The sequence below is a fragment of the Chiloscyllium punctatum genome, chromosome 9 (genome assembly GCF_047496795.1).
Source record: "Chiloscyllium punctatum isolate Juve2018m chromosome 9, sChiPun1.3, whole genome shotgun sequence".
Classification (NCBI taxonomy): domain Eukaryota; kingdom Metazoa; phylum Chordata; class Chondrichthyes; order Orectolobiformes; family Hemiscylliidae; genus Chiloscyllium; species Chiloscyllium punctatum.
Window position 1 is genome coordinate 125,190,046 of NC_092747.1, and position 16,525 is coordinate 125,206,570.

The 16,525-nt window shown below is 42.4% G+C and overlaps 1 protein-coding gene across 3 annotated transcripts in view; it reads right to left on the minus strand.

The window, feature by feature from the left end:
- LOC140481653 (protein diaphanous homolog 3-like) overlaps positions 1 to 16,525 on the minus strand; it is a 604,739-nt gene that overhangs the window by 493,219 nt on the left and 94,995 nt on the right. For all 3 annotated transcript variants that reach the window (XM_072578185.1, XM_072578184.1, XM_072578186.1), the window contains exon 2: positions 1,175 to 1,207. In XM_072578185.1, coding sequence (XP_072434286.1) covers positions 1,175 to 1,177 — 3 coding nt within the window. In that variant the 5' untranslated portion in view covers positions 1,178 to 1,207. The remainder of the gene's footprint in view (positions 1 to 1,174; positions 1,208 to 16,525) is intronic.

Genomic DNA, 16,525 nt, shown 5'->3' on the forward strand with positions numbered 1-16,525 from the left:
TATAACATTTGCAGCTTATTATCTGGAATTTACATTTATGCAAGCTACTTCAATTTGACTATGGCATTGATTCAATTAATGTTTGTAAGCTCTGGTTAATGCTTAAATTATGACTTGTCATAGTTAAAACTGTAATGGCATTTTCATTAAAATAAAGTTCACAACACTGATTAGTGGGCCACAACAAGCTGAATAGACCTAAAGAGACTACCACAGAAATTTACAATTATTTTTCTTCTTGGTTTCAGACCAACTCTAAGATACTGTCAAAGGTGGGTCTTCTTTTAGAATCAAGACCCTCATGCTGAATACTCTGGAAGAGTTCACAGAAAACCATTTGAGATAAAGCAGCCATGTTTCAGATGAACTTTAAAATTGTACTTTTTCATACAGTTCAAACCATCCCAAAACTTCCTTGAAATGAGAGGATGGGTAAAATATTTGTGCCTTTCCTGGTACTCAGGGCAGGAATTGAAAGAGATACACTGAAAATAGACCCGAAATCCCAGCACAGATCAGTCCCTGCAGAAAACTTTGTAATCCCTTCACTGATGCAGGTACTTACACAACAGTATCACTGGCCACAATTCTGAACTGTTAGGGGCAAAATAAAAGTTTCACTTCAAAGAAAAACAGATGGAATGGAATAGTGCAAATTTATTAGAATAAATAAATGCATGCGCCTGACACTTAAATCTTTGTTCTTATATACAGCATGAAAATGGAGGAAATCATGGGTAATTGTTATTTACAAAACGCCTCAATACTGGCTGATCTTAGTGATCAAAGTCAGTGTCGCAGAGAATGTCCAAGTATGAAGAATATCATTTGTAAGGAATTTAGACCAACAGTTTCACAAACATTTTTGTCTACAGTGTTAGTTTATTGGTCACTAGATATTATTTATCACATGTTGCAAATGCAGTATCCAACCTGGATATTGCTGCCATCTGCAGGACTGACAAAGAGGGACCTTTAATCTTAATTACATCCTAAACAAAATGTTTATGCAAATTACTTAATTATTCTAAGAGAATTGACTGACTTAAATATCTGTTGACAAAGCAAATATTAATCCAACATTAACAGACAATTAATTAATGAGCTGCAGCACTAAATTACGGCTCTGTAAAATCAAAACATAAGGATGCTAAATATACATAAATATTCTCACCATATCATCTGTCAATGTTTTAATATTCAAGTTCTGCAAAAAAGAGAAAAAAACTATTACTACTTAATACTTATTCAAAATACAATGTTGTTTCACACAAATAATTGCTTGCTCAAGAAATACAACAAATATGACACAATTAACTTTTCAAGGTGTGCTGGTTTTGAAACCAACCTATTGTTATTTTTTTAACATTCAAAAGATGAGATAATTGGACATTAATCACAGCAGTAACGAAGAAAACAATGTGGATTGGTAGCATTCGAGACACGATGTTGTAATTCAGATTAAAACTCCAGTAATCCACTTTTAACTCTTTCAGTTTGTACAGCTTTGTTGTTGATGGTCTAAGACCATAACATCATAAGGCACAGGAGCAGCATTAGGCCATTCAGCCTATCAATTCCTCTCCACGATTCGAGAATGGCTGATACATTTCTCAATCCCATTCTCCTGCCTTCTCCCCATAGCCCTTGATTCCCTACCAATCAAGACCTATCTCATTCTTAAATACTTGGCCTCCACAGCCCTCTGGGGCAATGAGTTCCATAGATTAGCCATCCTCTCGCTGAAGAAATTCTTCTTCGTCTCAGTTCTAAAGGGTTGTTACTTCACCCTGAACGTATGCCCTCCTAGTCTCTCCTACTGGTTGAAACATCCATGTCCACTCAATTCAATCCTCTCAGTATTCTGCAAGTTACAGATCCGTCCTCATTGTCCTAAACTCCAAGTGCAGACACAGAGTCCTCAACCACTCCTTGTATGACAAGCCCATCATTCCCAGGATCACTCTTGTACATCCCCTCTGCATCCCCTCCAAAGTCAACACATCCTTCCTTAATTATGAGACACAGAACTGCTTATAATGTTCTAAATGCATCTGACCATAGCATTATACAACCTCAGCATTACATTTTTGTTCTACTATTTTCCTGAAGATAAACTTTACCTTTGTTGACCTCCTCTTAATCTTTAGGAATATCAGGGGTTAATTACATCAGTTGGCTGGATGGCTCGTTTGCAAAGCAAAACAATGCCAACAGTGTGGGCTCAATTCCCGCGTTGGCGAAGGTTACCATGAAAGACTTTCCTTCTTAAACTCATAGTTCATAGTTGTGAAGGCTTTTAACAGGATAAACTTAAGTCAGGATCAGCAGCCCAGTACAAGACCAAGAATGAACAAGAGGTCGCCTGTAAAATAAATCTGGGGAGATAGTAATGCAGAAGAGGGAAATAGCAAAGGAGTTAAACAGATATTTTGCATCAATCTTCATAGTGGACAACACTTTGAACATTCCATTAATACCAAAGAATATGGGGGAAGAATTAAGTACCATCACCAATATTAGAGAAGTAGTACTAGACAAATTAATGAGGCTTAAATCAGATATTTGCACTGGCCCTGATGGCTTGTATCCTTGGATCCTAAAAGAGGTAGCAACACAGATAGTGAATAAGACTATAAGACCAGAAGAAATAGGAACAGAAGTAGGCCATTCGGCCCCTTGCGTCCACTCCACCATTCAACAGGATCATGGCTATCCAATACTCCTCACGCCCACTTTGCTGTTCTTTCTCCATTACCCTTGATTCCCTAACTGATCAAGAATTTATCAAGGTCAGCTTTAAATATATACAAGGACTCATCCTCCTCAGCTCTCTGTAGCAAGGAGTTCCAAAGGCTCTCAATTCTGAGAAGAAATTCCTCTCAGTCTTAAATTGTTGACCTTTATTTTGAGACTACAGCCTTTAGTCCTAGACTCTCCCATGAGGGAAAACATCCTCTCAGAATTTGCCCTGTCAAGCCTCTTAAGAATCCTATGTTTCAATGAGATCACCTCTCATTCTTCTAAATTCAAACGAATAGTGTCCCAATCTGTTTAGCCTTTGCTCATAAGACAATCCCTCCATGCAGAGGGGGGTCTTGGTAGTGAACCTTCTCTGAAACTACCTCCAATAAAGTATCTTTTCTTAAATAAGCGGACCAAACTGCTCACAGTACTCCAGATTGGTCTCACCAGCACCTCGTATACTTGAAGTAAGACTTCCTTATATTCCAACCCCCTTTCGACTCAACACTCCATTAATTTTCCTGATTACCTGCTGGACCTGTGTGGTAGCTCTCTATAGTTCATGTACAAGTACCTCCAAGCTCCTTTGTATTGCAGCTTTCTGCATGTTTTCTCCATTTAAAGAATTACTTCCTATTACTTCCTTAATAATTGATTCTAATACCCTTCCAGCAATAGATAATAGGCTAATCAGTCTATTGTTACCTTCTTTTTGTCTGAGTTCCTTTATGAATATCGCTGTCACATCAGAGCTTTCCAATCCTCTGGCAGTTCAGCAGAATCAGAGGATTTTTGGAAAATTCAACCAATGCATCCACTATCTCTATAGCTATCTCTTTTAGGATCCTTGGATTTCCTTGGCACAGACAGCTACAGGGACAAAGTCCTTATGTATATTGAACGCTGAGGTAGATAGATTTTTGATCAGTAAGTAAATTAAGGAATATGGGGAAAGGACAGGGAAGTGGATGTGAGGTGAGTTTGATCATCCATGATTGTATTGAATGGTGGAACAGGCTCAAGGGGCCGAATGGTTTAATCCTGTTCCTATTTCTTATCATTCTATGATCAAAGACAAGTTGTGAGGATGACACTAAGACTTTGCAGAAAGATATGGACAAGTTAGAATGTATTTGAGAAAGGTGAGGTTATACATTCTCACAGGAAGAATGGGAGGACTGAATGTTATTTAAATAGAGCAAAACTGGAGAAATCTATAACACAGATTTGGGAGTCCTCACGCATAAGTCACAAAAAGCCATACTACTTGTTCAGCAGGTAAGGCAGAATGCAAATGAAAGTTGGTCGCAATTTCAAAGGGACTAGAATATAAAAATAGGGATACCTTGCTAAAACTACATAAGGCACTAGTTAGAACATGCCTGGAAGACTGTGAATAGATTTGATCTCTTTATCTAAGGAAAGATATACTCGCATCGAAGGCAGCCCAGGGAAGGTTCACTAAGTTTATGCCTGGTATGATGGGATTTTCCTATGAGGTGAGATTGAGCAGGTTGAGCTTGTATTCATTGGAGTTTAGACGGAGGGGCACCTTTGTGAAATATAAAAGATTCTTCAGAAATTTGGCAGGTTTTCTCTACTTTTGGGAAAGTCAGGTGTCACAACTCACTGGAATACAGCACTGGGAAATCAAGCCACTATATTTCTAAAATAATCACAAAAGTTCAAGTTTTTAAAATAAATTCTGTAAAAACTTTACCTTTTTATTTTTGCATCTTTAAAAACTGTGGATTGCAATGAGGAAGAACTGTTTTTAAAAACATGGATTTACTAAGGTGACTGCATAATATCATAGCAAGGAATTTGATACTTATGGTATTGTGCTTTGTGGCTGAGTTCCCTCAAAGTGCAGATGATCAAGAGTTGTTTACAAGTGAAGTTGTCAGCTAACTAAACAGGTTGGAACTGGAAACATGTCGCAGGTACACAGGCACAGAGAGGAAAACACAGAAGCGTGTGCAATTGTTCTGTCCAGAAGCAGCTGCCTGTTCTCTGCAGTAAAACCTCAGTTTAAATTTGAAGAAAACCAGTTACTGATATGACATTTAGGTTTCAAGCCAGCATAAAGCTACATTATACAATCATCAAAAGTTTAATACATAAAGCCATAACATATAGGAACAGAAGTAGATCATTCAGCCCATTGAATCTGGGTTGCCATTTGATGAAATCATAGCTGATTTGATCATCCTCAACATGACTTACTTACCTTTTCCATAATGTTTGCTTTCCTTTCTTAGTAAAAGTCTCTCTATCGCAGCCCTGAATATACTTAATGGCAGAACCTCAATAGCCCTTTGTGGTACAGAAATCCACAGATTCACTACCCTCTCAGAGAGAAAATTCCTCCTCTTCTCTCATTTCTCACATAAAATTTCATAATGTATGATAAATAGTGATTTCTTCTTTAAGGACAGAAACCTAGTCCATGCTTTCTATTAAACTGGATCTGAAAATGAGATAGTTTGAGGATTTTGTGTTGCGTACCATATGGTTACATACCATAAATAAAGTCTTGCTATTCCTGGAATCATACTAAATGTTAAAGTTTTTCTTAAGGTATGCATAGCACCCTAATTTCCACTACATTTAGACCAAGGTTGATAGAAAGAACAAACCTGGTTTCTGTACTAAAGTAAATAGTCCATAGCTATAGGTAAACAGGTTTAAAATCCTCAAACTGTCTCATTTTCAGATCCAGTTTAATAGAAAGCATGGACTAGGTTTCTGTCCTTAAAGAAGAAATCACTACTTATCATACATCATGAAATTTTAGGTGAGAAATGAGAGAAGAGGAGGAATAGCTGTCAATATCTGCGGGAAAGGTAACTAGTTTTCTTCAAATTTAAACTGATATTTAAACAGTGATTGTGTGGAGTTTGCACATTCTCCCCATGTCTGCATGGGTTTCCTCCAAGCGCTCCAGTTTCCTCTCTTAGGTTAGGTGGATTTGCCATGCTAAATTGCCTATCGTGTCCAAGGATATATTGGCTAGGTGGATTAGCCATGCAAGGTGGAGGGTTGCAAGGATACAGTGAGATGCTCTTCGGAGGTTTGTTGTGGACTTGTTAGGCTGAATAGTCTGTTTCCACACTGTAGAGATTCTATTGAAGCAGGATTGAGACAGGTGAACTCTAATCATGGCCTCTCAAACCTTCTTGGACATGGGAGTGTGTGTGACCAAAGCTGTAGATGATAGCAACATCACAACATTTTTCAGAAAAAGGAGGAAGAAATCTTGGAACTTTAAGCAAGTCAGTCTAATATCATGAGTGGTAAAATCATCAGAGACCTTTGTTAAGAACATGATTGTCACTGGAGAGGTGTGAGTTAATAAGGGGTCATTGGCTTGAATTAATGCTTGAATAAAAGTGCCGAGTTGTGGGGAAAGACTGGGACATCGGATGAGCTCAATCAATCTTCCAGAAAATTGACATGCACTCAATGGGCTGGATGGTCTCCTTCTCTGCCACATTATTCTTTCATTACAGAACTGAAAACAACTACATGTATCTCAGCAGGCGAACACGTGGGAGTACACATTATATTCATATATAATAATTTTCTATTTCATTTTAAAACTCCTACAACCAAACTATATAAAAATGTAAGCCTCAAACACAAAGACATGGAAACTGTGTAGCCAAGGACTTCACAGTTGTTTATTTGTGAAAATATATCTTCACTAAAGGCACTCCTAGTCAGCAAATTCACCACCAACACCCCAAAAGACATTTTTCCAGTCCAAGTAAATGCCATGAGCACATATAATGAAATTATGCATCATTAACAAAGCCTACTCCATGATGCTGAAGGACAGTTACCTTTGTTTATTATAAAACCTGTTGAACAACAGACAGAATCCGACCATAGATCCAACAGCAGACTTCAATCTCCTCCATCAACCATGCTCACTAAGTCTAAAGATCCTTTTGTCCAAAATCTCAGAAACCAGTTTCTATTTTATATTTGGAAGTGCTCTTACACATGACTGAATGTTTCTTTCATCCTTCTGCAAATTGCCCATGGATTTTTTTCATCTATTAATCACCGCCAATGTTTCTAACTGAATAATTTAGGTGCAAATTATTGCCCTATTAAGGGCAATAGAAACCCCTTTCTCACATTTCCACTCCACATATACCAAAGTGCACACCTCAGCAATCTTCTTTCAGCATTCACAAGCCACTTAAGGCTGCATTTCTAAAGCCCCTGAGTCAGGACACCCTCAAGGCACTAAGACCTTCATATTCCTCTCCATTCATGCTCCCTGACCTTCCCCCTTGCATTTGCTCACCTTACAATCCTATTCTAGGATACCATAATTGTAGAGGCTCTCAATCCTCCTTTCCAATACTTCAAATCTAACACAAATCCCAATTAGTTAGTACTTTTGGTGCTGTCAATTTACTAAACGGTATGAATGACAACAATCCAGATCTATTGTATAAGACAAAGGTCATCAACAGTGTGCTCAAGCATGCAAACATACAATCAAAATATTTAGATGGAGTAGGCCATTTAGTCCCTCTGGCTTGCTTTACTATCTGATAAGATTATCGTTGATTGTGGTTTCAGCCATGTATTTTTGCCCTTAATAACCACTGATTCCCTTGTTAATCAAGAATCTATTCACCTCTGGAGAACAGAATGACAAAATTCATCACCATCTAAAAGATAACAAATTCTCCTTGTTTCGGTATTAAATCTATTCTTAAAATCTGTCCTGGGTTCTTGTCTCTCTCACAAAGGAAACGGCTTTTCAGCATCCATCCAGTCAAGTCTTCGCAGGATTTTATGTGCTTCAATCAGATTAAGTTTCATTCTCACAACTCTAATGGATACAGAGGCAGTCTATCTGAACATTACTTATAAGATAATCCATTCCCATCTAAAATATCATTAAAGTCAACCTTCTCTGAACTGTTTCTAAAACATTGTCTTAATTGAGGAGACTAAGACAGCAAATAATATTCCAGGTATGGCCTCACCAAAGCTCAATGCATTCTTCATAACTTAGATTACATCACATTACAGTGTGGAAACAGGCCCTTCGGCCCAACAAGTCCACACTGACCCGCCGAAGCGCAACCCACCCATACCCCTACATTTACCCCTTACCTAACACTACGGGCAATTTAGCATGGCCAATTCACCTGACCTGCACATCTTTGAACTGTGGGAGGAAACTGGAGCACCTGGAGGAAACACACGCAGACACGGGGAAAACATGCAAATCCCACACAGTCAGTCGCCTGAGGCGGGAATTGAACCCAGGTCTCCGGTGCTGTGAGGCAGCAGTGCTAACTACTGTGCCACCATGCCACCCACTTCCTTACTTCCTTACTTTGGCATCATTACGTTTAGCAACCACAGTCCCTTCATCCATGTCAACTGTATAACTTATAAATAAAAGAGGTCCCAAAACCGATCCCTATTGTACATCATTTATCACATCCTGCTCGCACACAAATGGTAAATTTCTGTCCATCTTCTGGTTATTAGTCAGCTCATACTCGATCCATGCTGATGTTATGCCTTAAACCACAAGCACTTATTTTTCATAGTAACCTTTGTTGCACTTTGTCAAATGCCTTCTAAAGATTGAACCACAGTGCATCCCCATAATCTACATTACTTGTTATTTCCCAAAAAACTGTAACAAATTAGTAATAGTCTCTTCTTTTTCACAAATCCATGTTCATTCTGATAACTGATTTTAAATTTTCCAAGCATCCAGCTATAACCTCCTCAATAATAGATTCCAAGTTATCCCTAAAATATGAGACTAATCAGTCTATTGTTTCCTTCTTTCTGTTTCTCTATTTCCTTGAATAGAAGAATCAAATTTGTTGATTTCCGATCTGATAGGGTACTTTCCCAGAATCTACAGAAGTTTGGAACCAACGCATCAACTATCTCAACAGCAACTTCTTTTAGTACCCTAGGATCAAGTCCATCAGGACGTGGAGACTTATTAAATTATAGTTTAAATAATTTTCTCAACAACTTTTCATGGTGTTTTAAAGTTCCTCACTCCTTGTCACGTTCTAATTCACAATTCTTTCTGGGATGTCATTTGCATTTTCTTCAGACAGACTTAAAATATAAGTACAATTCAACTAACATTTCTTTTCTTCCATTATTAATACATCAGCTCAATCTCTAAATGACCAATGTTCACTTTTCTTATTCTTTTCATTTTAGATACCAATAGAAACTCATTGTTTTTACATTCCCAACAAGCTTTCTCTCATGTGCTAACTTTCCCTTTCTTGCTAAATTTTATGTCATTCATTGCTGCTTTTTAACTTGTGTCTAATCTTCTGAATTGCCACTAAGTCGGAAGAATTAAATGTTCTATCTTTCAAGATAATGCTATCACTTGCCTTTAAATGCCAGTTACCCTTCCTTTGGCGTATTTCTTCATCGCTGGAATGCATCTTTTGTAACTATTCTGAGTATCTACTCAAATGCTTGTCATAATATCTCTATCAGCATTTCCTTCAATTTAATTTCAGAGTTCACTTCAGCCAGCTATCTCTTCATGCTCTCAAAATTGCCTTTAATCAAATTTAAAACACTACTCTGAGACCCACTCTTCTTTTACTCCAACTCAATTCAAAATTTTAGGATCACTAGATTAGATTAGATTACTTACAGTGTGGAAACAGGCCCTTCGGCCCGACAAGTCGACACCAACCCGCCAAAGCGTAACCCACCAGGCCCATTCTCCTAACACTACAGGCAATTTAGCATGGCCAATTCACCTAACCTGCACATTTTTGGATTGTGGGAGGAAACCCACGCAGACACGGGAAGAACGTGCAAACTCCACACAGAGAGTCACCTGAGGGCGGGAATTGAACCCGGGTCTCTGGCACTGTGAGGCAGCAGTGCTAACCACTGTGCCACCGTGCCACCCAATACTACCGAGAGGGAGGCTGCATTGTTCAGTCATGAATCAATCATGTCTAATTTCACTTAATTAAATCTAATGCACTACAGCCTGCTTTCTGGTTAACTAGAACATGGTGCTCTAAAAAACTATCCTGAAAACACAGTTTGAACGCATCATCTCGGGTACACTTGCCATTCAATTCATCCAATCCACTTGTAGATTAAAATCATCCATCATTACCTTTCTCATAAGCACTATTATTTCTTCCTGCATACTTCATCCTAGTGTGGTTGCTGTCAGAGGAACCATACACCATTCCCACAACTGATGCCTTACATTCATTATTTCACACCATTACCCAAATTTCCTGCGCATTCTGATCTCCAGAATTTAGGTAAACTCTCTCTATTGTATCATTAACATTCTTAATTAACAGAGCTACCCTTTTACTTTTCCTGACATTTTGTCCTTCCTACATGTCATGCGCTCTTGAATATTCACATCTAGTCTTTGACATCATGTAACCATGTCTCTGATACCAATTACCAAATCATACATAATTATTTGCACAAGTCCATTAATCTATTTTGTTCTAAGTGCTACTTGCATTCAAATAGAGCTTGTGCTTTTGTTTTTCCATATTTTTATAATCACTCATCCGGTCTACTGTTGCACTCCAAGGTTTGTACACTCTGTCCTTTCCTGTCATAGTCAGATCGCAATTTTACTTATTGTTATTTTGCTGTCATGCTAGGAAGACATACTTTTGAATTGTGGGAAACTGGAATATGGTGATTTTGAGAGAGATAAAAGGTGAGTTTTGTGGCCCTTAATAGCAGGATGAAAATGTTTTGAAGAAGCTTTGAATCAATGCCATTCATTGCCGAGCAACAACCTCTGGGATCAAATTGCTGTGTCTTTCACATAGACCTGGATGTGAGAGTTGCTGGAGAAGCATGAAAAGAAAGCAGCCTTCTCACTCAATCAATAAGAAACAAACCTAAAAGCAATACCAACTGAAAACTATCTGTGAAGTAATTTGAAATTAGGAAAGTTTCAAATATCAGAACCACTAAATTTTGTCCATCTGAATCTAAGATCTTCCTGAAGATCTTATCATTCTGAACTGTCAGCAACTTGATCCTATTATCAGGGAATTGAACGAACTGCGGGAGGTCAAATCAGTCCATCTGTTCTCTTGATTGAAATGGGTATTCAGACATTTTTTGCCTCTGTTATCTTTGGCGAGCTTTGTTATCTTGCCTTGTCTGCATACAAATGTAGTGTTTGGGATAAAGTGGATATAGTTCATGGAGTCATAGAATTGTACACGATGAAAACAGACACTTCAGTCCAACTTGCCCATGCTGATCAGATATCCAAACCTAATCTAGTCCCATTTGCCAGCACTTGGCCCATATCCCTCCAAACCCTTCCAATTCATAAACCCAACCAGATGCCTTTCAAACGTTGTAATTGTACCAGCCTCCACCACTTCCTCTGGCAGCTCATTCTATACACGCACCACCCTCTGTGTGAAAAAGTTGCCCCCAAGGTCCCTTTTAAATCTTTCCCATCTCACCTTAAATCTAATCCCTCTAGTTTTGGACTCCCTCACCCCAGGGAAAATATCTTGTCTATTTACCCTATCCATGCCCCTCATAATTTTATAAATCTCTATAAGGTTACCCCTCAGCCTCCGACACTCCAGGGAAAACAGCCCAGTCTCTTCAGCCTCTCCCCTATAGCTCAAACTTCCAACCCGGCAACATCCTTGTAAATCTTTTCCTGAATCCTTTCAAGTTTCAAAACATCCTTCCGACAGGAGTGAGACTAGAATTGCACTCAATATTCCAGTTCAGTTCTGCACCAGTTCAGTTCTGCACAATAGTCAGTTTTACCACTTATTAGAAACAAACATTCTTTAGATAAGACATTTTGATTCTAATGAGGCAACCTGGAGAACATTTCTTCTATTCCAGGAAACAGGAGAAAGTGAGGACTGAAGATGCTGGAGATCAGAGCTGAAAAATGTGTTGCTGGAAAAGCGCAGTAGATCAGGCAGCATCCAAGGAGCAGGAGAATCAACGTTTCGGGCATAAGTCCTTCTTCAGGAATGAGGAGGGCTTGCCAAGCAGGCTAAGATAAAAGGTAGGGAGGAGGGACTTGGAGGAGGGGCATTGGGAATGCAATAGGTGGAAGGAGGTTAAGGTGATGGAGTTGGGGTGGAGGGGGGTGGGGGTGGAGAGGTCAGGAAGAAGATTGCAGGTCAAGATGGCGGTGCTGAGTCCGAGGGTTGGGACTGAGATAAGGTGGGGATGGGGAAATGAGGAAGCTAGAGAAATCTGCATTCATCCCTCGTGGTTGGAGGGTTCCTAGGCGGAAGATGAGGCGCTCTTCCTCCAGGTGTCGTGTTGCCATGGTCCGGCAATGAAGGAGGCCAAGGACCTGCATATCCTTGGCGGAGTGGGAGAGGGAGTTAAAGTGTTCAGCCACTGGGCAGTTGGGTTAGTTGGTGCGGGTGTCCCAGAGGTATTCTCTGAAACATTTCACAAGTAGGTGGCCTGTCTCCCCAATGTAGAGCAGGCCACATTGGGTGCAGCAGATGCAGTAAATGTGTGTGGAGGTGCAGGTGAATTTGTGACAGGTATGGAAGGATCCCTTGGGGTCTTGAAGGAAATTGGGAGGAGGTGTGGGCGCAAGTTTTGCATTTCCTGCAGTTGCAGGGAAAGGTGCCGGGAGTGGAGGTTAGGTTGGTGGGGGGTTGTGGACCTGACGAGGGAGTCGCGGAGGGAGTGGTCTTTCGGAACGCTGATGGGGAAGGGAGGGAAATATATCCTTGGTGGTGGGGTCTGTTTGGAGGTGGCGGAAATGACGAAGGATGATACGATGTATCTGGAAGTTGGTGGGGTGGTAGGTGAGGACCAGTGGGGTTCTGCCCTGGTGGCGATTGGAAGGGCGGAGTTCAAGGGCGGAGGAGCAGGAAGTGGAGGAGATGCAGTGGAGAGCATCGTCAACCACGTCTGGGGGGAAATTGCGGTCTTTGAAGAAGCAGGCCATCTGGGTTGTTCGGTATTGGAATTGGTCCAAGCTCCCAGCGCTGTCATATTTTCACCATCCTAGCTCCCAGCCCTGCTGTATTTTCACCATCTCTTAGCTCCCAGCCCTGCCGTATTTTCACCATCCCTCCAGACCTCGCCCTCTGAGGATAAAAGATCAGTCCTCAGCAGAGGCCTCACCTTCATCCCCCTACGCTCCCGGATTAACGAGTTCAACACGTGGCGAGACATCGAACAATTCTTCTGCCGCCTTCGCCTCCTTCTTCAGCCAGGATTCTTGCCCACCCTCTGACAACCCCTTCTCCCACCTCCAATACACCCCATTCACCTGGACATTCCGTGCTGTCCTCTTGCCTGCCCTCGATCTCTTCATAGCCAACTGCCGCCAAGACATTAACCGCCTCAACCTGTCCACCCCTCTTACCCACTCCAACTTCTCACCCTCGTAATGTACAGCACTCCACTCCCTCCGCCCAACCCCAACCTCACTATCAAACCGGCAGACAAGGGAGGCAAGATGGTAGTTTGGCGCACTGATCTTTACATTGCTGAGGCTAAACGCCAGCTCGCGGACACCTCCTCCTACTGCCCCCTTGACCATGACGTCACCTCCCACCACCAAACCATCATCTCCCAGACCATCCATAACCTCATCACCTCAGGGGATCTCCCATCCACCGCCTCCAACCTCATCATCCCACAACCCCACACCACCCGCTTCTACCTCCTGCCCAAAATCCACAAACCTAATTGCCCCGGCCAACCCATTGTCTCAGCCTGCTCCTGCCCCACCGAACTCATCTCTGCATACCTCGACACGGTCCTGTACCCCTGAGTCCAAGAACTCCCACCTACGTTCGAGACACCACCCATGCCCACCACTTCCTCCATGATTTTCGCTTCCCCGGCCCCCAATGCCTTATCTTCACCATGGACATCAAATCCCTACACACCTCCATCCCCCATCATGAAGGACACAAAGCCCTCCGCTTCTTCCTTTCCCGCCGTACCAACCAGTACCCTTCCACTGACACCCTCCTTCGACTGACTGAACTGGTCCTCACTCTGAACAACTTCTCTTTCTAATCCTCCCAGTTCCTGCAAACTAAAGGAGTAGCCATAGGCACCCGCATGGGCCCCAGCTATGCCTGCCTCTTCGGATATGTGGAACAGTCCATCTTCCGCAGCTACACTGGCACCACCCCCCACCTTTTCCTCTGCTACATCGATGACTGTATCAGCGCTACCTCGTGCTCCCACGAGGAGGTTGAACAGTTCATCCACTTTACTAACACCTTCCACCCCGACCTCAAATTTACCTGGACCGTCTCAGACTCCTCCCTCCCCTTCCTAGATCTCTCCATTTCTATCCCGGGCTGCTGACTCAACACGGACATTCACTATAAACCGACCGACTCCCACAGCTACCTAGATTTCACGTCCTCCCACCGTGCCCCCTGTAAAAACGCCATCCTATATTCCCAATTCCTTCGCCTCCACCGTATCTGCTCCCAGGAGGACTAGTTTCAATACCGAACAACCCAGATGGCCTCCTTCTTCAAAGACCGCAATTTCCCCCCAGACGTGGTTGACGATGCTCTCCACCGCATCTCCTCCACTTCTTGCTCCTCCGCCCTTGAACCCCGCCCTTCCAATCGCCACCAGGACAGAACCCCACTGGCCCTCACCTACCACCCCACCAACCTCCAGATACATCATATCATCCTTTATCATTTCCGCCACCTCCAAACAGATCCCACCACCAAGGATATATTTCCCTCCCCTCCCCTATCAGCATTCCGGAAAGACCACTCCCTCTGCAACTCCCTCGTCAGGTTCACACCCCCCACCAACCCAACCTCCACTCCCGGCACCTTTCCCTGCAACCGCAAGAAATGCAAAACTTGCGCCCACACCTCCCCCCTTACTTCCCTCCAAGGCCCCAAGAGATCCTTCCATATCCGCCACAAATTCACCTGCACCTCCACACACATCATTTACTGCATCCGCTGCACCCAATGTGGCCTGCTCTACATTGGGGAGACAGGCTGCCTATTTGCAGGATGTTTCAGAGAATACCTCTGGGACACCTGCACCAACCAACCCAACCGCCCAGTGGCTGAACACTTTAACTCCCCCTCCCATTCTGCCAAGCACGTGCAGGTCCTTGGCCTCCTCCATCGCCAGACCGTGGCAACACGACGCCTGGAGGAAGAGCGCCTCATCTTCCGTCTAGGAACCTTCCAACTACAAGGGATGAATGCAGATTTCTCCAGCTTCATTTCCCCTCCCCCCATCTTATCTCAGTCCCAACCCTCGGACTAAGCACCACCCCCACCCCCTCTCTAGCCTATCATCCCCTCTCCAGCCTATCACCCTCACCTTAACCTCCTTCCACCTATCACATTCCCAACGCCCCTCCCCTAAGTCCCTCCTCCCTACCTTTTATCTTAGCCTGCTTGGCACACCCTCCTCATTCCTGAAGAAGGGCTTATGCCCGAAACGTCGATATTCCAGAAAACAGCAATGAAGTGAAACTAATTGTGCATTTTGATGCTTACTAAGACACTTACTTTTGCTATAGCATGTGGAGTAATGGGGCTTGATAACCATCTCATCCTCCAGTCAGTCATGTCACTGGTCTTTGCAAATCTATCAAACTGTTGAAAATGTGATCCTGCCAACACGACTTCCCCCAGCCTCAAACCGTGCTATACAAGGTCCTCTCCACTACCCCAGTTGGAGAACTTGCAATAATCGCACTACAGAGAGTCATCAGCATGTTGCCTTTTATGGAGCAGTTTAGCTATGAAGAAGCTGGGAAAAATGGGGTTGTACTCCTAAGAGCAAAGGTAGCTGAGAGGGAACCTAATTGACATGTATAACATTATGAGGGATATGAATAGGGTTAATAGAAAGCAGCTGTTCCCCTTAGCTGAAGAGTGAACAAGGAGGAATAATTTTAAGGTGAAAGGCAAGAGGCTGAGAGGGAATTTGAGGAAAAAGCTTCCACCCAGAAAAATGCACTGCTTGGAAAGGTTGTTGAGTTGGGGTGGTGGGGACATCAGTGTTTAAGAAATACTTGGACAAGAACTTGAAATATCATAAAATTCAAGGCTATGGGGTCAAGTGCTGCCAAGTGGGACTCAACAATTTAGAGTACTTTTTTTTGGCAGTGTAAACTCAGTTCTGTTCTGTACTGCATGAGTCTATGAATCTATAGACAGTAGTCCCAGAAAGGTTTGGATGCAGATCACATGAACAGTACCACACCAACATGGCAGCACGGTGGCACAGTGGTTAGCACTGCTGCCTCACAGCGCCAGAGACCCGGGTTCAATTCCCGCCTCAGGCGACACTCTGTGTGGAGTTTTGCACGTTCTCCCTATGTCTGCGTGGGTTTGCTCCGGTTTCCTCCCACAATCCAAAAATATGCAGGTTAGGTGAATTGGCCATGCTAAATTGCCCATAGTGTTAGGTGTGGGGGATTGGTGTGGACTTGTTGGGCCGAAGGACCTGCTTCCACACTGTAAGTAATTAAAAAAAACATTTACCCAGTATGGAAATGTTTCATGTTGCCCATTCAACTACCATGAATTGATTCTTCAACCAACTTATGTATTAAAAACACTTTACCAAAAAGAGTTCTTGTGACTTTGAGGCAGACAGAGGGGCACAGAATTTGGTTTTGGGTTTAATTCAATTTTATTAACAGAATATTCCTTATTATAAACACCTGGGTGTTTATACTCTTTACCTAGCTCTGCCTGTCTATCACTCACAATCATCCACCTATTTG